Source organism: Bombina bombina, chromosome 6 (assembly GCF_027579735.1).
Source record: "Bombina bombina isolate aBomBom1 chromosome 6, aBomBom1.pri, whole genome shotgun sequence".
NCBI classification, from domain to species: domain Eukaryota; kingdom Metazoa; phylum Chordata; class Amphibia; order Anura; family Bombinatoridae; genus Bombina; species Bombina bombina.
The window spans coordinates 497,037,557-497,061,079 of NC_069504.1; the positions used below are offsets into that span (position 1 = coordinate 497,037,557).

Here is a 23,523-nt window from a genome sequence, read left to right on the forward strand (position 1 = left end):
CCAGTCAGTCACCTTTGCCCTCAGCTTCTTTAGCAAGGCAGTGGTCGTCTTGGAGGTGTGTTTGGGGTTGTTATGTTGGAATACTGCCCTGCGGCCCAGTTTCCGAAGAGAGGGGATCATGCTCTGCTTCAGTATGTCACAGTAAATGTTGGCATTCATGGTTTCCTCAATGAACTGTAGCTCCCCAGTGCCGGCAGCACTCATGCAGGCCCAGACCATGACACTCCCACCACTATGCTTGACTGTAGGCAAGACACACTTGTCTTTGTACTCCTGACCTGGTTGCCGTCAAACACGCTTGACACCATCTGAACCAAATAAGTTAATCTTGGTCTCATCGGACCACAGGACATGGTTCCAGTAATCCATGTCCTTAGTCTGCTTGTCTTCAGCAAACTGTTTGTAGGCTTTCTTGTGCATCATCTTTAGAAGAGGCTTCCTTCTGGGACAACAACCATGCAGACCAATTTGATGCAGTGTGCGGCGTATATGGTCTGAGCACCGACAGGCTAACCCCCACCCCTTCAACCTCTGCAGCAATGAGGCAGCACTCAGACGTCTATTTCCCAAAGACAACCTCTGGATACGACGCTGAGCGCGTGCACTCAACTTCTTTGTTCGACCATGGCGAGGCCTGTTCTGAGTGGAACCTGTCCTGTGAAACCGCTGTATGGTCTTGCCCACCGTGCTGCAGCTCAGTTTCAGGGTCTTGGCAATCTTCTTACAGCCTAGGCTCCTCAGAGAGTTTTTTGCCATGAGGTGCCATGTTGAACTTCCAGTGACCAGTATGTGAGAGTGTAAGAGCGACAACACCAAATTTAACACACCTGCTCCCCATTCACACCTGAGAACTTGTAACACTAACGAGTTACATGACACCGGGGAGGAAAAATAGCTAATTGGGCCCAATTTGGACATTTCCAATTAGGGGTGTACTCACTTTTGTTGCCAACGGTTTAGACATTAACGGCTTTGTGTTAAGTTATTTTGAGGGGACAGCAAATTTACATTGTTATACAGGCTGTACACTGACTACTTTACATTGTAGCAAAGTGTCATTTCTTCAGTGTTGGCATATGAAAAGATATAATAAAATATTTACAAAAATGTGAGGGGTGTACTCACTTTTGTAAAATACTATATATATATATATATATATATATATATATATATATATATATATATATATATATATATATATATATATATATATATATATATATATATATATATATAAATAAATGTCAGGGGTGTATCTCATTTATGTAAGAACTTACCTGATAAATTCATTTCTTTCATATTGGCAAGAGTCCATGAGCTAGTGATGTATGGGATATACAATCCTACCAGGAGGGGAAAGTTTCCCAAACCTCAAAATGCCTATAAATGCACCTCTCAACACACCCACAATTCAGTTTAAGGAATAGCCAAGTAGTGGGGTGATAGAAAAAGGAGTAAAAAAGCATACAAAAAAGAAGAACTGGAAATATAATTGTGCTTTTATACAAATAATCATAACCACAAGAAAAAGGGTGGGTCTCATGGACTCTTGCCAATATGAAAGAAATGAATTTATCAGGTAAGTTCTTACATAATTTATGTTTTCTTTCATGTAATTGGCAAGAGTCCATGAGCTAGTGGCGTATGGTATAGAAATACCCAAGATGTGGAGGGTCCACAGAAGAGTCACTAGAAAGAGAGGGATAAAATAAAAACAGCCATTTTCCGCTGAAAAAATTAAATCCACAAAAAAAATAAAGGTTTTTTTCTCATAAATTGAAAGAAAAAACTTAAAACATTAGCAGAAGAATCAAACTGAAACAGCCGCCTGAAGAACTTTTCTACCAAAGACTGCTTCAGAAGAAGCAAATACATCAAAATGGTAAAATTTTGTAAATGTATGCAAAGAAGACCAAGTTGCTGCTTTGCAAATCTGATCAACTGAAGCTTCATTCTTAAAATCCCAAGAAGTGGAGACTGATCTAGTAGAATGAGCTGTGATCCTCTGAGGCGGGGACTGTCCCGCCTCCAAATAAGCTTTATGAATCAAAAGCTTTAACCAAGATGCCAAATAAATGGCGGAAGCTCTTACCTTTCCTAGGACCAGAGAAGACAACAAATAGACTAGAAGTCTTCCTGAAATCTTTAGTAGATTCAACATAATATTTCAAAGCTCTTACAACATCCAAAGAATGCAAAGATCTTTCAAGAGCATTCTTGGGATTAGGACATATATATATATATATATACACATACATACATACATACATACATACATACATACATACATATATACATACACATATACACACACAAACATATATATATATATATATATATATATACATACATACACACTATCATTCATGTACATAATATTGCATTTAAATACAAAAATATATTGTTCAGTTTAATTAACAATGGTCTAGTAACTAGACCATTGTTAATTAAACTGAAAAATATATTTTTGTATTTAAATGCAATATTATGTACATGAATAGTAAAAGATTACTTTTAAAGAGCAGATAATTTCAATAAGGAATACAAATAACAGACTTACTCCTGCAAGTTACGCTTCAGTGATTACAGGACCATTAAGCAGTAAAACACGGAGCTACACTCCCTCCCACATAACCTACTCCCCTCATAGCTAACATTTGGAGACAACTTAACCCTAATGTTTGCCAGAAAGGGTTATACTATTACAGCTCTCTCTGTTAAAAAAGTGTTTTACCTCCAGTGGACTGAGCTTGCCGAGCTGGCAATTAAAGTAAACAAAATACAGAGCAGAGATGCACATCCGGTCTCCAAGCAGACTAAATCCGACAGATCGGATGTATTTAAGAAAAAAAAAATTAAACTTCCTCCTCTCTAGCTACACTGTGTTAAATAAATCTTAGCACAGAGCAGATCTGTTTGAAGAGTCCTGCAGTTTCTGCATTTGTCCTGCACTTTCTGCGATGACATCGACGATCACACTATGTTCTGCCTTGGGGCATGTCAGCATTCCATGATTTAAGCCATAAAGCTCTTCTAGCCAGAATAGCTAAAGACATATATTTAACATTAATCTTGATGATATCAAAAATAGCATCACATATAAAATGATTAGCATGTTTAAGCAAACGAACAATGCTAGACAAATCAAGATCTGTTTCCTGATGTGTTAAGCAGCTGCAACATCAGCCATAGAAATGGCAGGCCTGAGAATATAGCCAGAATGTAAAACATAATTTATGTAAGAACTTACCTGATAAATTCATTTCTTTCATATTAGCAAGAGTCCATGAGCTAGTGACGTATGGGATATACATTCCTACCAGGAGGGGCAAAGTTTCCCAAACCTTAAAATGCCTATAAATACACCCCTCACCACACCCACAATTCAGTTTAACGAATAGCCAAGAAGTGGGGTGATAAGAAAAAAGTGCGAAAGCATAAAAAATAAGGAATTGGAATAATTGTGCTTTATACAAAAAAATCATAACCACCACAAAAAAGGGCGGGCCTCATGGACTCTTGCTAATATGAAAGAAATTAATTTATCAGGTAAGTTCTTACATAAATTATGTTTTCTTTCATGTAATTAGCAAGAGTCCATGAGCTAGTGACGTATGGGATAATGACTACCCAAGATGTGGATCTTTCCACACAAGAGTCACTAGAGAGGGAGGGATAAAATAAAGACAGCCAATTCCTGCTGAAAATAATCCACACCCAAAATAAAGTTTAATGAAAAACATAAGCAGAAGATTCAAACTGAAACCGCTGCCTGAAGTACTTTTCTACCAAAAACTGCTTCAGAAGAAGAAAATACATCAAAATGGTAGAATTTGGTAAAAGTATGCAAAGAGGACCAAGTTGCCGCTTTGCAAATCTGATCAACCGAAGCTTCATTCCTAAACGCCCAGGAAGTAGAAACTGACCTAGTAGAATGAGCTGTAATCCTCTGAGGCGGAGTTTTACCCGACTCAACATAGGCAAGATGAATTAAAGATTTCAACCAAGATGCCAAAGAAATGGCAGAAGTTTTCTGGCCTTTCTAGAACCGGAAAAGATAACAAATAAACTAGAAGTCTATCGGAAAGACTTAGTAGCTTCAACATAATATTTCAAAGCTCTAACAATATCCAAAGAATGCAACGATTTCTCCTTAGAATTCTTAGGATTAGGACATAATGAAGGAACCACAATGTCTCTACTAATGTTGTTGGAATTCACAACTTAGGTAAAAATTCAAAAGAAGTTCGCAACACCGCCTTATCCTGATGAAAAATCAGAAAAGGAGACTCACAAGAAAGAGCAGATAATTCAGAAACTCTTCTGGCAGAAGAGATGGTCAAAAGGAACAAAACTTTCCAAGAAAGTAATTTAATGTCCAATGAATGCATAGGTTCAAATGGAGGAGCTTGAAGAGCCCCCAGAACCAAATTCAAACTCCAAGGAGGAGAAATTGACTTAATGACAGGCTTTATACGAACCAAAGCTTGTACAAAACAATGAATATCAGGAAGAATAGCAATCTTTCTGTGAAAAAGAACAGAAAGAGCAGAGATTTGTCCTTTCAAGGAACTTGCGGACAAACCCTTATCTAAACCATCCTGAAGAAACTGTAATATTCTCGGTATTCTAAAAGAATGCCAAAAAAAAAATGATGAGAAAGACACCAAGAAATATAAGTCTTCCAGACTCTATAATATATCTCTCTGGATACAGATTTACGAGCCTGAAACATAGTATTAATCACAGAGTCAGAGAAACCTCTTTGACCAAGAATCAAGCGTTCAATCTCCATACCTTTAAATTTAAGGATTTCAGATCCTGATGGAAAAAAGGACCTTGAGACAGAAGGTCTGGTCTTAACGGAAGAGTCCACGGTTGGCAAGAGGCCATCCGGACAAGATCCGCATACCAAAACCTGTGAGGCCATGCCGGAGCTACCAGCAGAACAAACGAGCATTCCTTCAGAATCTTGGAGATTACTCTTGGAAGAAGAACTAGAGGCGGAAAGATATAGGCAGGATGATACTTCAAAGGAAGTGATAATGCATCCACTGCCTCCGCCTGAGGATCCCGGGATCTGGACAGATACCTGGGAAGTTTCTTGTTTAGATGAGAAGCCATCAGATCTATTTCTGGAAGTTCCCACATTTGAATAATCTGAAGAAATACCTCTGGGTGAAGAGACCATTCGCCCGGATGCAACGTTTGGCGACTGAGATAATCCGCTTTCCAATTGTCCATACCTGGGATATGAACCGCAGAGATTAGACAGGAGCTGGATTCCGCCCAAACCAAAATTCGAGATACTTCTTTCATAGCCAGAGGACTGTGAGTCCCTCCTTGATGATTGATGTATGCCACAGTTGTGACATTGTCTATCTGAAAACAAATGAACAACTCTCTCTTCAGAAGAGGCCAAGACTGAAGAGCTCTGAAAATTGCACGGAGTTCCAAAATATTGATCGGAAATCTCACCTCCTGAGATTCCCAAACCCCTTGTGCCGTCAGATACCCCCACACAGCTCCCCAACCTGTAAGACTTGCATCTGTTGAGATTATAGTCCAGGTCGGAAGAACAAGAAGCCCCCTGAACTAAACGATGGTGATCTGTCCACCATGTCAGAGAGTGTCGTAAAATCGGTTTAAAGATATTAATTGAGATATCTTTGAGTAATCCCTGCACCATTGGTTCAGCATACAGAGCTGAAGAGGTCGCATGTGAAAACGAGCAAAGGAGATCGCATCTGATGCGGCAGTCCTAAGACCCAACATTTCCATGCATAAGGCTACCAAAGGGAATGATTGTGACTGAAGGTTTTGACAAGCTGATATCAATGTTAAACTTCTCTTGTCTGACAAGGACAGAGTCATAGACACTGAATCTATCTAGAAACCTAAAAAGGTTACCCTTGTCTGAGGAATCAATGAATTGATTGGTAAATTGATCCTCCAACCATGAACTTGAAGAAACAACACAAGTCGATTCGTATGAGATTCTTCGAAAACGAGAAGACTGAGCAAGTACCAAGATATCGTCCAAATAAGGAAATACCAAAACCCTGTTCTCTGATTACAGAAAGAAGGGCACCGAGAACCTTTGAAAAAAATTCTTGGAACTGAGGATAGGCCAAACGGTAGAGCCAAAAAACTGGTAATGCTTGTCTAAAAAGAGAATCTCAGACACTAAAAGTGATCTGGATGAATCGGAATATGCAGATACACATCCTGTAAATCTATTGTAGACATATAATGCCCTTGCTAAACAAAAGGCAGGATAGTCCTACAGTAACCATCTTGAATGTTGGTATCCTAACATAACGATTCAATAATGATAGATCCGGAACTGGTCTGAAGGAATTGACCTTCTTTGGTACAATGAAGAGATAAAATAAAACCCCAGCCCCTGTTCGAGAACTGGAACTGGCATAAATACTCCAGCCAACTCTAGATCTGAAACACATTTCAGAAATGCTGAGCCTTTGCTGTGTTAACTGGGACACGGGAAAGAAAAAAAATCTCTTAGCAGGAGGCCTTAACTTGAAGCCAAATCTGTACCTTTCTGAAACAATGTTCTGAAACCAGAGATTGAGAACGGAATTGATCCAAATTTCTTTGAAGAAAACGTAATCTGCCCCATACCAGCTGAGCTGGAATAAGGGCCGCACCTTCATAGGTACTTAGGAGCTGGCTATAGGTTTCTATAAGGCTTGGATATATTCCAAACTGGAAATAGTTTCCAAACTGATACCGCTCCTGAGGATGAAGGATCAGGCTTTTGTTCCTTGTTGTGAGGAACGAAAATGATTATTTACCCTGGAAAGAAAGGGAAAGCAAAGTTGACTTAGAAGACATATCAGCATTCCAAGTTTAATCCATAAAGCTTTTCTAGCTAAAATAGCTAGAGACATATACCTGACATCAACTCTAATGATATCAAAAGATGGTATCACCAATAAAATTATTAGCATGTTATAGAATAATAATAATGCTATAAAATTATGATCTGTTACTTGTTGCGCTAAAGCTTCTAACCAAAAAGTTGAAGCTGCAGCAACATCCGCTAAAAATATAGCAGGTCTAAGAAGATTACCTGAACATAAGTAAGCTTTTCTTAGAAAGGATTCAATTTTCCTATCTAAAGGATCCTTAAATGAAGTACTATCTGCCGTAGGAATAGTAGTACATTAGCAGGAGTAGAGACAGCCCCATAACCTTAGGGATTTTTGTCCCAAAAAACTCTAATCTGTCAGATGGCACAGGATATAATTGCTTAAACGTCTAGAAGGAGTAAATAAATTACCCAAATTATTCCATTCCCTGGAAATTACTTCAGAAATAGCATCAGGGAGATAAAACACTTCTGGAATAACTACAGGAGATTTAAAAACCTTATTTAAACGTTTACATTTAGTATCAAGAGGACCAGAATCCTCTATTTCTAATGCAAATAATACTTCTTTAAGTAAAGAACGAATAAATTCCATCTTGAACAAATACAAAGATTTATCAGCATCAACCTCTGAGACAGAAACCTCTGAACCAGAAGAACCATTATCAGTATCAGAATGATGATGTTCATTTAAAAATTCATCTGAAAAAAGAGAAGTTTTAAAAGACTTTTATGTATACTAGAAGGAGAAATAACAGACATAGCCTTCTTAATGGATTTAAAAAATAAAATCTCTTATGTTATCAGGAACACTCTGAAAATTAGATGTTGACGGAACAGCAACAGGTAATGTAACAGTACTAAAGGAAATTTTATCTGCATTAATAAGTTTGACATGACATGCAATACAAACAACAGCTGGAGAAACAGATACCAAAAGTTTATAGCAGATACACTTAGCTTGGTAGCTCCAGCACTGGGCAGTGATTTTCCTGAAGTATCTTCTGACTCAGTTGCAACGTGGAACATCTTGCAATATGTAAAAGAAAAAAACAACATATAAAGCAAAATTGATCAAATTCCTTAAATGACAGTTTCAGGAATGGGAAAAAAATGCCAGTGAACAAGCTTCTAGCAACCAGAAGCAATAAATAATGTGACTTAAATAATGTGGAGACAAAAGTGACGCCCATATTTTTTAGCGCCAAAAAAGACGCCCACATTATTTGGCGCCTAAATGCTTTTGGCGCCAAAAATGACGCCACATCCGGAACGCCGACATTTTTGACGCAAAAAAACGTCAAAAAATGACGCAACTTCCGGCGACACGTATGACGCCGGAAACAGAAAAAAAAATTTGCGCCAAAAAAGTCAGCGCCAAGAATGACGCAATAAAATGAAGCATTTTCTGCCCCCGCGAGCCTAACAGCCCACAGGGAAAAAGTCAAATTTTTTAAGGTAAGAAAAAATGATTGAAACAAATGCATTTATCCCAAATATGAAACTGACTGTCTGAAAAATAAGGAATGTTGAACATTCTGAGTCAAGGCAAATAAATGTTTGAATACATATATTTAGAACTTTATATAAAGTGCCCAACCATAGCTTAGAGTGTCACAGAAAATAAGACTTACTTACCCCAGGACACTCATCTACATGTTTGTAGAAAGCTAAACCAGTACTGAAACGAAAATCAGCAGAGGTAATGGTATATATAAGAGTATATCGTCGATCTGAAAAGGGAGGTAAGAGATGAATCTCTACGACCGATAACAGAGAACCTATGAAATAGACCCCGTAGAAGGAGATCACTGCATTCAAATAGGCAATACTCTCCTCACATCCCTCTGACATTCACTGCACGCTGAGAGGAAAACCGGGCTCCAACTTGCTGCGGAGCGCATATCAACGTAGAATCTAGCACAAACTTACTTCACCACCTCCATCGGAGGCAAAGTTTGTAAAACTGAATTGTGGGTGTGGTGAGGGGTGTATTTTTAGGCATTTTAAGGTTTGGGAAACTTTGCCCCTCCTGGTAGGAATGTATATCCCATACGTCACTAGCTCATGGACTCTTGCTAATTACATGAAAGAAATAAGCATTCCTTAGATAAGATTCAATCTTCCTATCTAAATGATCCTTAAAAGAAGTACTATCTTCCATAGGAATAGTAGTACGTTTGGCAAAACTCCAAATTAGCCACTGGTAAAGGATATAACTTCTTAAACCTAGAAGAAGGATTAAAATAAGCACCAGGCTTAGACCATTCCTTAGCAATCACATCAGAAACCACATCTGGAACAGGAAAAACCTCAGGAGTAATCACAGAAGGTTTAAAAACAGAATTTAAACGTTTACTGGTTTTGTTATCAAGAGGATCAGACTCCTTAATACCCAAAGTAACCAATACTTCTTTCAACAAAGACCAAATATATTCAATCTTAAAAAGATAAGTAGATTTATCAATTTCAATGTCTGAAGTAGTATCTTCTGAAGCACAGAGATCCTCTTCAGAGGAGGATATTTCAGTATGTTGTCAGTCATCAAAAATTTCATCAGTTTTATGAGAAGTTTTAAAAGACCTTTTACGTTTATTAGAAGGTGGAATAGCAGACATAGCCTTCTGTATTGCATCAGCAATATAATTTTTCATATCAACAGGGATATCATGTACATTAGATGTTGAAGGAACAACAAGTGCTGTACTAGTACTAATAGAAACATTATCGGCATGCAAAAGCTAATCATGACAACTGTTACATAATATAGCCGGAGATATAATCTCAGCTTGCTTACAACAGATACACTTAGCTTTAGTAGAACTGTTTTCAGGCAGCATGGTTCCTACAGTAGCTTCTGAGACAGGATCAGACTGAGACACCTTGCAAAACGTAAAAGAAAAAATAACATTTAAACAAAATATCCAATTTCCTCATATAGCAGTTTCAGGAATGGGAAAAAATGCAAATGTTAAAGCAAATGCTAAGCAAAAAAAGCAAACAGCATAGCCCTCTAGAATATAAAGAGAGCAAGGAGCATAAAGGAAGTGGGGTAATATAACCAAAAAATAATTTGGCGCCAAGTATGACGCACAACGCAAAGTGAAAATTTTGTGGCACCAAATATCCGGAAATGACTCAACTCGCGTCATAACCAGCGTGACTTCGCGCCAAACAAACTAACGTCAATAAAGACACAGGAAATTACTAAACTTGCAACACTATAGACACAAGTTTGCGCCAACAAAATTGCGCTAAAATAACGCAATAAATAACAGCATTTTGCGCCCTCGCGAGCCTAGATTTGCCTGCGAAATTTAAGGAAAAAACAAGTCAAATTGGGAAAAAAAACTAAACCCCAGGTAAGAAAATTTAAAAAATTAACTTCTTAAAACATGATTCTCATACTGAAACTGATAGACTGCAAATGGGAAATACACATAGACCTGACTCATGGCAAATATAAGTAAATACATATATTAATTAAAATATTAATACATAAAGCGCCAAACATAGCTGAGAGTGTCTTAAATAATGATACATACTTACCGAAGACACCCATCCACATATAGCAGACAGCCAAACCAGTACTGAAAACTATCAGCAGAGGTAACGTATAAGAGTATATCGTTGATCTGAAAAGGGAGGTAGGAGATGAATCCCTACGACCGATAACAGAAAACCCTTGAGAAGATTTCCTATGAGTGAAACCATAAAAATCAACAGGCAATACTCTCTTCACGTCCCACTGACAAACACTGTACTCAGAGGAATTGGGCTTCAGAACGCTTAGAAGCGCTTATCATAGAAGAAAACATAAAAATCAAGCACAAACTTACTTCACCACCTCCATAGGAGGCAAAGTTTGTAAAACTGAAGTATGTGTGTGGTGGGAGGTGTATTAATAGGCATTTTAAGATTTGGGAAACTTTGCCCTCCTGGTAGAAATGTATATCCCATACGTCACTAGCTCATGGACTCTTGTCATTTACATGAAAGAAAAGGAATCTATTACAACAGGTATACAAAGATCTATATACCAGTAACAGTAATCATATGTTAAAGGGAGAGTTCACTGTTTTTCCCTGAATGTGTTCCCCATGACTTGTTTTAACAGCTGCAGTGAATAAAATGTGTGAGAAATTGCTCATGTATGCTTCTTTTATCAAAAAAATAGTTAGATTTGCTCTTTGAAACCAGAGCCCATCAAAATAGGCTAAGCTTGAAGACAGATCAGATATCATTATCTTATCACTCAAATGCTTCCCTTTCTTATCTCTGTCTCTGTACAATACTTAAAAACAGCAATTGAAAATTAACATTTTAGAGTTTTATCTCTTCCACCTCCCACTGTGAGTCTAATTGCTTCTGCTGGCTGTGTCTACCTGATTACTCAATAGCCTATAACTAGGTATAGAAACTTTCAGTATAGGTAGTGATACCACAGACTAAATCAGCTATTTCAAATGTCAATATAAAGGTGAATGAGCCATTTGTAAACAATTTAATACACTCCAGCAGGTAAAATGGATCATTGGGAAAAAATTAAAGGAGAGAACGTTTTGGGGTAAACTGTTCCTTTAAATAATCAATTCTGGAACAAAATTCAGCGGAGCTCTTGCTCCTATTTGAGTTACACATAAAAGTGCCTTGAAGCGACTGTTTTGCTAAAGGACTAAACACTGGGTGGCAACACAAAAAAATAAGTTCATATAAAAAATGAACATTAGGCACAAAAACACATTACCTCCAAACTCTCCTTTTCCAATACTCTGCAGAAGTTTCAGGTCTTTCATCTTAAGAGCCCAGCCACCTAAAAACAGATCAAGGGATCAGAGCACAGGGTGAGGGGTGAATGTGGTAAAGACAGCATGAGACGGATACAGGTGAGAATGAGGTACAGAGATTCAAATGATCAGCAGATAAAGAGACAATGCTGAGCACGGAAAGAAGAAAAAGAAGAAAGAAATGGATGGAAATAAGATAAAAATATGACAGTTGGAATGATGGGAAAAGGAAGAATATTACATAAGGGAGACAAGAAGGAATACAATTAAAACTGCAGAAAGAGAATGAAAGAGAGAATATTAGGTTGTGTGCTTTAGGTTATGCCCTTTGAAGATGGTTATTGTCTTACTCCGGGAGAATTCATCCTGAGCAGCAATGGTCCCCTCCATCAGTTTGGGTTTCATGAGATTAGTGCACAGTCCATCTGCATCATTGGTGTAGTGCTGGGGAAGTGGAGAATGAATAGTTACTGCAAATGTCTAAACTATCAACTGTAGTTTTTCATTTGGCCACTAGAGGTCACATCAAGCATGTGCAAGAAATTACTAAAGCTTATAAATTTCACCCAGATGGCCATAACTAGGACTGGAAATGTCTAATACTCCACTAGCTACTGGCTACAAACTGCAGTGGAGTAATACAAATATAGCAGATAACACAGAGTGCAATATAACATTTTCCTTCGGAGTGGCAAACTAAAGGGATATATTTAACTGGAACTGAATCGAATAAAATGAAGAATACAATATTGGTTCATTTATTAGATAAACAGTCATGAAACATTTTTTCATGATTCATATAGAATATGCAATAGTAAACAACTTTCTAATTTACTTCTATTATAAAAAAAAATTTTGTTGAAAAATCAGGCTAAGCTCTGGAGCGTGCACGTGTCTGGAACATTATATGGCGGCAGATTTGCAAGAATGGTATCCATTTGCAAGAGAACTAGATGACAGCAATATTTCCTGTCATGTAGTGCTCCAGACACCTATTTAGGTATCTCTTAAACAACGAATACCTTGGGAACACCTAGGGAGAGACACGCAGGGGCTGGGTACAATCTTTTAGAAAAGTTTGACTAATTATTTATCTACAAAAATTCACATACCCTTTAATGGTGAATTTTGTAGACAAATCATTAGATAAACTTTTATAAAGGATTGTGATCGACTCCCTAATTCGAAACATAAAATCAAACAAATCCCTTTCAGGTGTTGGAAAAACTTGTCAGATCTGTACGCCTCATGGAGGCCGTAGCAAGATTACGGAAGCAAGCCTGAAGTGCTGGCATATTTATCTATGTATTTCATCCGTACTGTTACAATTTTCTGTAATACATGGTGAAGAACTGAACAGAGCAGAAAACTAAACCAATGTTAGAAGTTATCCCTTGTGAGATCAATGCCATCTTGAAGAAATGATAAACCTGTAAAGAAGAGAGAAAACCCAGTAGAAAACGGGTCACAAAAAAGAATCCCATGTCCTTCAGAATCAAGCTTTTTCAAAACTTGTGGCATTGCAAAGGTAAAGGGCAGAAAGAACAACCCCCCCCCCCCCCCACACACACACACACACCTTTTTAAGCACAAACTCAGTCTGAAAAGTGTTTTAGGGTGTATTCTGATACAAAATATAGACATAGAAAATGGTAAGTTTAGTGTAATAACCAGTACAATTAATCATATTCTTTAGTAAATGAACATGTAAAGGTACAATGCACTTATCTCACCCTGAATCACATTTTCCCAATTGGCCTTTTGACTGTCTTTGATCATGCCATTAACTAATTACAGGAATCAGCTGAATGCTCTGTCCTATAAAAATAACACTAGCATTGGAGGGGTTAGCATTGCAGGTTTAGATAGCAGTATTGCAACATCATCTGTTCACATATTTTCAGTGAGCATTTATAAGTGAGGCACTAAGAATTAGGCAAAATAATTATACAAGAAATGAACAAGGATTGGACAAGGGACAAAGCAAGTTCTGTTGTAATATAGAGTTTTATCCACTTTTTGCAGACGCCTAGATTTAGAGTTCTGCGGCCAAAGGGGTGCGTTAGCTACGCATGCTTTTTTCCCCCTGCACCTTTTAAATACCGCTGGTATTTAGAGTTCACAGAAGGGCTGTGTTAGGCTCCAAAAAGGGAGCGTAGAGCATAATTTAACGCCACTGCAACTCTAAATACCAGCGGTGCTTACGGACGTGGCCAGCTTCAAAAACGTGCTCGTGCACGATTCCCCCATAGGAAACAATGGGGCAGTTTGAGCTGAAAAAAAAACCTAACACCTGCAAAAAAGCAGCGTTCAGCTCCTAACGCAGCCCCATTGTTTCCTATGGGGAAACACTTCCTAAGTCTGCACCTAACACCCTAACATGTACCCCGAGTCTAAACACCCCTAACCTTACACTTATTAACCCCTAATCTGCTGCCCCCGCTATCGCTGACCCCTGCATTTTATTATTAATCCCTAATCTGCCGCTCCGTACACCGCCACAACCTACATTATAGCTATGTACCCCTAATCTGCTGCCCCTAACACCGCCGACCCCTATATTATATTTATTAACCCCTAATCTGTCGCCCCCGACGTCGCCGCCACCTACCTACAATTATTAACCCCTAATCTACCGTACCTCACCGCTACTATAATAAAGTTATTAACCCCTAATTCGCCTCACTCCCGCCTCAAAAACCCTATAATAAATAGTATTAACCCCTAATCTGCCCTCCCTTACATCACCGACACCTAACTTCAAGTATTAACCCCTAATCTGCCGACCAGACCTCGACACTACTCTAATAAATGTATTAACCCCTAAAGCTAAGTCTAACCCTAACACTAACACCCCCCTAAGTTAAATATAATTTTTATCTAACAAAATAAAATAAATCTTATTAAATAAATTATTCCTATTTAAAGCTAAATACTTACCTGTAAAATAAACCCTAATATAGCTACAATATAAATAATAATTATATTGTAGCTATTTTAGGATTAATATTTATTTTACAGGCAACTTTGTATTTATTTTAACCAGGCACAATAGCTATTAAATAGTTAAGAACTATTTAATAGCTACCTAGTTAAAATAATTACAAAAGTACCTGTAAAATAAATCCTAACCTAAGTTACAATTAAACCTAACACTACACTATCAATAAATAAATTAAATACAAATACCTACAAATAAATACACTAACTAAAGTACAAAAAATAAAAAAGAACTAAGTTACAAAAAATAAAAAAAGAACTAAGTTACAAAAAATAAAAAAATAATTTACAAACATTATAAAAATATTACAATTTTAAGCTAATTACACCTACTCTAAGCCCCCTAATAAAATAACAAAGCCCCCCAAAATAAAAAAATGCCCTACCCTATTCTAAAATAAAAATTGAAAAGCTCTTTTACCTTACCAGCCCTTAAAAGGGCCTTTTGCGGGGCATGCCCCAAAGAATTCTGCTCTTTTGCCTGTAAAAAAAAAACATACAATACCCCGCCCCAACATTACAACCCACCACCCACATACCCCTAATCTAACCCAAACCACCCTTAAATAAACCTAACACTAAGCCCCTGAAGATCTTCCTACCTTGTCTTCACCACGCCGGGTATCACCGATCCGTCCAGAAGAGGGTCCGAAGTCTTCCTCCTATCCGGGGCTGAAGAGGTCCATCATCCGGCTGAAGTCTTCTATCAAGCGGCATCTTCAATCTTCTTTCTTCCGGATCCATCTTCATCCCGCCGACGCGGAACATCCATCCTGGCCGACGACTTCCCGACGAATGACGGTTCCTTTAATCGGAACAGCCAATAGAATGCGAGCTCAATCTGATTGGCTGATTGGATCAGCCAATCGGATTGAACTTAAATCTGATTGGCTGATTCAATCAGCCAATCAGAATTTTCCTACCTTAATTCCGATTGGCTGATAGAATCCTATCAGCCAATCGGAATTCGAGGGACGCCATCTTGGATGACGTCCCTTAAAGGAACCGTCATTCGTCGGGAAGTCGTCGGCCAGGATGGATGTTCCGCGTTGGTGGGATGAAGATCGATCCGGAAGAAAGAAGATTGAAGATGCCGCTTGATAGAAGACTTCAGCCGGATGATGGATCTCTTCAGCCCCCGCTTGGATAACGACTTCAGCCGGATGATGGACCTCTTCAGCCCCCGCTTGGATAAAGACTTCAGCCGGATGATGGACCTCTTCAGCCCCGGATAGGAGGAAGACTTCGGACCCTCTTCTGGACGGATCGGTGATACCCGGCGTGGTGAAGACAAGGTAGGAAGATCTTCAGGGGCTTAGTGTTAGGTTTATTTAAGGGTGGTTTGGGTTAGATTAGGGGTATGTGGGTGGTGGGTTGTAATGTTGGGGGGGTATTGTATGTTTTTTTTACAGGCAAAAGAGCAGAATTCTTTGGGGCATGCCCCGCAAAAGGCCCTTTTAAGGGCTGGTAAGGTAAAAGAGCTTTTCAATTTTTATTTTAGAATAGGGTAGGGCATTTTTTTATTTTGGGGGGCTTTGTTATTTTATTAGGAGGCTTAGAGTAGGTGTAATTAGCTTAAAATTGTTGTAATATTTTTATAATGTTTGTAAATTATTTTTTTATTTTTTGTAACTTAGTACTTTTTTATTTTTTGTAACAGTTCTTTTTTTATTTTTTGTACTTTAGTTAGTGTATTTATTTGTAGGTATTTGTATTTAATTTATTTATTGATAGTGTAGTGTTAGGTTTAATTGTAGATAATTGTAGGTAGTTTATTTAATTAATGTATTGATAGTGTAGTGTTAGGTTTAATTGTAACTTAGGTTAGGATTTATTTTACAGGTACTTTTGTAATTATTTTAACTAGTTCTTAACTATTTAATAGCTATTGTACCTGGTTAAAATAAATACAAAGTTGCGGGGGAGTGGCTAAGAGGCGACCATGATCAGTCGCATTTTATGAAGCTCCTGGGAATATTCTCTGGATTCATTAATAAAATAGGGATATAACTTTTATTCTACTCAAATATACACAAGATCCCTGCACTGCTAGTTTTGCAGTACTGAAAGTCTCCGTGATTCCCGCATCAGTCCAAACAGGAGCTGATTTAGCCTACTAAGACACTAGGCCGTCACCGCTAACTGGAGCCCACAAAAACCTACATCGATCATTCAAGCCCGATGATTCTCTCTCTGGGTTCCAGGATTGTTTTATATTAATATTCATATCTGTGGACTGTAGCCCCAGGGAGATTATCACATCCGGACATCGCTGTTGAACAACTGTAAGTCACTGGTGACGGTCTACACATTTCTATTTCTTCACATAATCTAACCCCCCCCGGTTATCCGGGTTTAAGCGGCATAGTGGACTGCTGGCTACATATAGCAGGAAGGAGGACTTTAGCCTTACCGCACTAACTTTATTCCGAGATCTTCTCCGAAAGATGGATACACAATTTGAAAACCTCAGGACTGAAGTCAGGGAGGCCTGCATGAAAGATGGTGCCCAGCCGTCACTCTCATCTAAGCACGCTCTCAATATAGCACCGGAGTTATGCTTTCCAACAGATCTGCCTATAGCCACTAGTGCCGCAGAGACTAAGGAAACCCCAAGATCCGGGAAAGTTAACAGCTCAGGAGGAAGCTTAAAAACACCCGACTCACTTGCCTCGCACGGTCCGACAGTGACATTGCAGCAAACCCTGACGCTGAACATCACCTTACCACACAATTTTGAGCAACCTACATCAGGTCAGCCTACATCGAGTTTCCAGCGGAGTAGCTCAGTTACAGTTAGCAGCCTGAATTTTGACCCCCAGCTCCCTCGGGCCTGTTTGGGAGATGCGGCCGGCTCCTGGATAGGCGATTGGGGAAGCCACCATACTTACCTCATAGCAAAGTACTTCTATGAGGGGGTCAAGGTTCCGACATATACTCCTCCAGGACAACCTTGCACAAGAGACTGCCGTGATCCCATCTTGAGCCCAACCAAGGATACATATGCAGAGCTGGACTTTCCGTGAAGCAGCTTGGACTTGAGCAGAGAAGGTATAGGCTAGCTATAAATCTGTTTTTCTTTTCTTTTTTTTTAATCTTGTTTTTCCTAAGGAAAATGTTTACCGAGTTTGTAATTGTATGTGAGCTGCATTTATAGTATGTGAGCTTTGTACATGAGCTTTATTTACTCCCATGCCTCTTCTCTCAGTTTTTTCTCTCTTGTTTTAGCATTCAGCTAATAGTGGATTTTTTTTTATATGTTTATGATGTAACATCTATATCACTCTGTTGAACCTTATCATATTGTGCTAGGTGACCCCTAGGGCACTGATTCGATTGTATTAAGCCATGCATACACAGCAGACATAATCATAGTCTCCTGACACATAATTTAGAGTTAATCCCCCCCTACTAATGGCCCTCTAATAGACATTACATTCCCCATTTATTTAGAGATGAGAGGGCTTAGAGCCCAGATTTTAATAGATTAAAACACTTTAACCTTATACATGGGCCCTAATTGTAAAATGTGTGTAATACTGTTTCAGATCTTGCATATACTCCTATTATAGGGTCTTAGGCTTATACTTGTAGATTATCCTTAGAACTGAATCTTACTTACCCCACCTAAGGACTAACTGCGTCATATGCTTATATGCCTCAATAGAGTCTAACATCCTCCATCTCACCTTTGTTCGCCCTTATATGCCCTACTCCTATCCAACATTCTTTATTCGACATTGATCTAACCTTCTAGTCATTTTCTCTTTTTTTATTTATTTTACTTTTTGTTACCCACTGCTCTTGCGAATAGGCATTTCCTCTACCAATTTATAACATATATTCTTATTACCTTCAATATACATATGTTAACTCCCAATAGACAGATACTCCATCCTGCTTATATTATATTTTATTATAAAACAATGCTTTGCTAGCACCCACGAGTCCAGTCCCCCTCCCTAACTCCACATTTGAGCGGCTCTTGACTGCTGAACCCCCCTCCCTATATTCGAACAGCTAGGCCCAAGAGTGGCCATTTCATAAGCTAATTTCCTACTCTAGGTTGTTTTACTTTTCATGGGTCCAAGAGTGAGCCCTTGTCTCCAAAGAGGATGTAAATATAAGATACGCATAATAAAACTGAGGTTCAAGACACTTTTACACAGCACCCAAACATGATCCACTATTCATACCTAATTTTGCATGTAAGTTTTATTGACTAGTGATTGCTTTTGTTTCTAGTAAGTACGCTTTTCACTGTGTTATATGGGTGATGTGACGTTTCATCTTTGTTGTTTAACATGCATAACCTCAATAAAAAAAAAATATTTAAAAAAAAAATAAAAAAATAATAAATACAAATAAATACAAAGTTGCCTGTAAAATAAATATTAATACTAAAATAGCTACAATATAATTATTATTTATATTGTAGCTATATTAGGGTTTATTTTACAGGTAAGTATTTAGCTTTAAATAGGATTAATTTATTTAATAAGATTTATTTTATTTCGTTAGATAAAAATTATATTTAACTTAGGGGGGTGTTAGGGTTAGACTTATCTTTAGGGGTTAATACATTTATTAGAGTAGCGGTGAGGTCCGGTCGGCAGATTAGGGGTTAATAATTGTAGGTAAGGTAGCGGCGACGTTGGGGGGGGGCAGATTAGGGGTTAATAAATATTATGTAGGGGTCGGCGGTGTTAGGGGCAGCAGATTAGGGGTACATAGGGATAATGTAAGTGGCGGCGGTGTGCGGTCGGCAGATTAGGGGTTAAATAAATTTATTAGAGTGGCGGCGATGTGGGGGGGCCTCGGTTTAGGGGTACATAGGTAGTTTATGGGTGTTAGTGTACTTTAGAGCACAGTAGTTAAGAGCTTTATGAACCGGCGTTAGCCCAGAAAGCTCTTAACTCCTGGCTTTTCTCTGCGGCTGGAGACTCACTTCAGCCAAGACTCTAAATACCGGCGTTAGAAAGATCCCATTGAAAAGATAGGATACGCAATTGGCGTAGAGGGATCTGCGGTATGGAAAAGTTGCGGCTGGAAAGTGAGCGTTAGACCCTTTCCTGACTGACTCTAAATACCAGCGGGCGGCCAAAACCAGCGTTAGGACCCCCTAACGCTGGTTTTGACGGCTAACGCAAAACTCTAAATCTAGGCTTTAGTTTGTAATAATGCTCAATATCTTCATATTCCTTTTTGCTACCTTTTTTTCACTATAACAAACTAATTTATTCAATTACTCCTTTCCCCCTCATCAGCTGCACTGTTCATTAACCCATCTCTCTTAACCTCACCTTACTTTTGTGTTCATGAACTTCACACATTCCTAAAGATTCTTTCTCCCCCTTGCACCTCATCCCAAAAACAGTCTCATTACTACAAATCTGCATCTCATCTAGGGTTGTCACCTCAGCCATGTTTTCCTGGACACTTATGAGTTACACATGCTGCAGGGTTTGTAGGGAGGAACATGAATAGTGCTGTCTAAGATCACTGTTTATGTGCTGTCCAGGGGTAAAATTCATGTTCCCCTCTACAAACCCTGAAGCATGTGTAACTCATAAGTGTCCAGGAAAACATGGCCGAGGTGGCAACTCTAATCTTATCTCATGTCACGCTCCCTCTTGCTCATACAAGCTGCTGGTGACATGTGCTGCCTTGCACACCCATGTGTGCCTTTCAATAGACTTCAAAAAACAAAACTCTGGTAATCTTAAAGGGACAGTCAACACCAGAATTTTTGTTGTTTAAAAAGATAGAGAATCCCTTTATTACTCATTCCCCAGTTTTGCGTAACCAACACAGTTGTAATAATACATGTTTTACCCTTGCAATTACCTTGTATCAAAGCCTCTGCAGACTGCACCCTTATTTCAGTTCTTTTGACAGACTTGCATTTTAGCCAATCAGTGCTCACTCCTAGGTCACTTCATGTGCAGGAGCTAAATGTTATCTATATGAAACACAAACTAATGCCCTCTAGTGGTGAAAAACTGTCAAAATGAATTTAGATTAGAGGCGGCCTTCAAGGTCTAAGAAATTAGCATATGAACCTCCTAGGTTTAGCTTTCAACTAAGAATACCAAAGGAACAAAGCAAAATTGGTGATAAAAGTAAAATGGAAAGTTGTTTAAAATTACATGCATTATTTGAATCATGAAAGTTTATTTTGGACTTGACTGTCCCTTTACTCTCATTCCTCTTGCATCTAAAGCCACCTCCCCCTTCACTTGTGCACTCTTGAACTCTCGCTCTGTTTGCAACAAGCTCACTTCTATCCATGACTTCTTTATCTCCAACTCTCTCAACCTTCTGGCTCTCACAGAATCCTCTCTCTCTCCTTCAGACACAGCTTCCTCTGCTGCACTGTCACATGGGGGTCTCCACTTCAGCCACACTCCTAGGTCTGATAATAGACAAGGAGGTGGTGTTGGTATTTTACTTTCCTCTCGTTGCACCTTTCAAAAAAATACAGCTCTTCTCTTCATTTGAAACATACATAATTAGCTTATTTTCTCCCCTCTCTATACGCGTTGCAGTCATATACCACCCACCTGGCTCCTCAACTCTATTTCTAGATCACTTTGCCGCATGGCTACCTTTCCTCAGATACCCCTGCCCTCATTCTTGGCGACTTCAACCTCCCTGTTGACAATCCCACTGCCTTCTCTGCAAAACAACTTCTACAACTTACTTCCTCTTTCGGCCTGTCACAATGGACTGACTCTCCCACTCACAAAGATGGTCACTCCCTTGATCTGATTTTCAACTATTGATGCACAAACTCAGACTTCAAACTCCCCTTTTCATCTTTCTGACCATCATCTCCTCACTTGTAACATCACATCCCTCCCTCAAAACTCTCTCTCCTTCTACCCCTCACACCAAACTTCACAGAAGCATCAAGTCATTAGATCAGCAACAGTTCGCTAGCTCTCTCAAACCTCTCCTCTCTTCCATCCCCTCCTTTTCCTGCCCTAATGAATCTATCTGCCACTATAACTCTATCCTTATAGCGGCCCTTGACAATCTGGCCCTACCTACCATAGCTCGGAAATTATACACTCATCCTCAGCCCTGGCATACTCCTCTGACACGGTACCTACGCAGATGTTCCCGTACTGCAGAGCGTCAAAATACAAGTAATGCATTGCTGTTCTGTAGAAGACCTTAACTACAACGTTAAATACCAGTAATGTTTTGCTTTTCTGTAGCTGACCTTAATTATGCCATTAAATACAAGTAATGCATTGCTGTTCTGTAGCTGACCTTAACTACACCATTAAATACAAGTAATGCATTGCTGTTCTGTAGCTGACCTTAACTACAACGTTAAATACCAGTAATGTTTTGCTTTTCTGTAGCTGACCTTAACTACGCCATTAAATACAAGTAATGCATTGCTGTTCTGTAGCTGACCTTAACTACACCGTTAAATACAAGTAATGCATTGCTGTTCTGTAGCTGACCTTAACTACACCGTTAAATACAAGTAATGCATTGCTGTTCTGTAGCTGACCTTAACTACACTGTTAAATACAAGTAATGCATTGCTGTTCTGTAGCTGACTTTAACTGCACAGTTAAATACAAGTAATGCATTGCTGTTCTGTAGCTGACCTTAACTACAACGTTAAATACCAGTAATGTTTTGCTTTTCTGTAGCTGACCTTAACTACACTGTTAAATACAAGTAATGCATTGCTGTTCTGTAGCTGACCTTAACTGCACCTGTAATTAATGCATTGCTGTTCTGTAGCTGACCTTAACTACACTGTTAAATACAAGTAATGCATTGCTGTTCTGTAGCTGACCTTAACTACACTGTTAAATACAAGTAATGCATTGCTGTTCTGTAGCTGACCTTAACTACACTGTTAAATACAAGTAATGCATTGCTGTTCTGTAGCTGACCTTAACTACACTGTTAAATACAAGTAATGCATTGCTGTTCTGTAGCTGACCTTAACTACACTGTTAAATACAAGTAATGCATTGCTGTTCTGTAGCAGACCTTAACTACACTGTTAAATACAAGTAATGCATTGCTGTTCTGTAGCTGACCTTAACTGCACAGTTAAATACAAGTAATGCATTGCTGTTCTGTAGCTGACCTTAACTACAACGTTAAATACCAGTAATGTTTTGCTTTTCTGTAGCTGACCTTAACTACACTGTTAAATACAAGTAATGCATTGCTGTTCTGTAGCTGACCTTAACTACACTGTTAAATACAAGTAATGCATTGCTGTTCTGTAGCTGACCTTAACTACACTGTTAAATACAAGTAATGCATTGCTGTTCTGTAGCAGACCTTAACTACACTGTTAAATACAAGCAATGCATTGCTGTTCTGTAGCTGACCTTAACTACACTGTTAAATACAAGTAATGCATTGCTGTTCTGTAGCAGACCTTAACTACAACGTTAAATACCAGTAATGTTTTGCTTTTCTGTAGCTGACCTTAACTACACTGTTAAATACAAGTAATGCATTGCTGTTCTGTAGCAGACCTTAACTACACTGTTAAATACAAGTAATGCATTGCTGTTCTGTAGCTGACCTTAACTACACCGTTAAACACAAGTAATGCATTGCTGTTCTGTAGCTGACCTTAACTACAACGTTAAATACCAGTAATGTTTTGCTTTTCTGTAGATGACCTTAACTACACCGTTAAATACAAGTAATGCAATGCTGTTCTGTAGCTGATCTTAACTACAACGTTAAATACCAGTAATGTTTTGCTGTTCTGTAGCTGACCTTACCTACGCCATTAAATACAAGTAATGCATTGCTGTTCTGTAGTTGACCTTAACTGCACGGTTAAATACA

General features: G+C 38.6%; 1 protein-coding gene across 1 annotated transcript in view; it reads right to left on the bottom strand.

Annotated features, from left to right (window-relative positions):
• The window catches only part of CSK (C-terminal Src kinase), a 269,835-nt gene that overhangs the window by 93,707 nt on the left and 152,605 nt on the right, over positions 1-23,523 (bottom strand). The window contains exons 6-7 of the mRNA XM_053717362.1: positions 12,030-12,123; positions 11,640-11,705 (exon numbers count right to left, since the gene is read on the bottom strand). Coding sequence (XP_053573337.1) covers positions 11,640-11,705; positions 12,030-12,123 — 160 coding nt within the window. The remainder of the gene's footprint in view (positions 1-11,639; positions 11,706-12,029; positions 12,124-23,523) is intronic.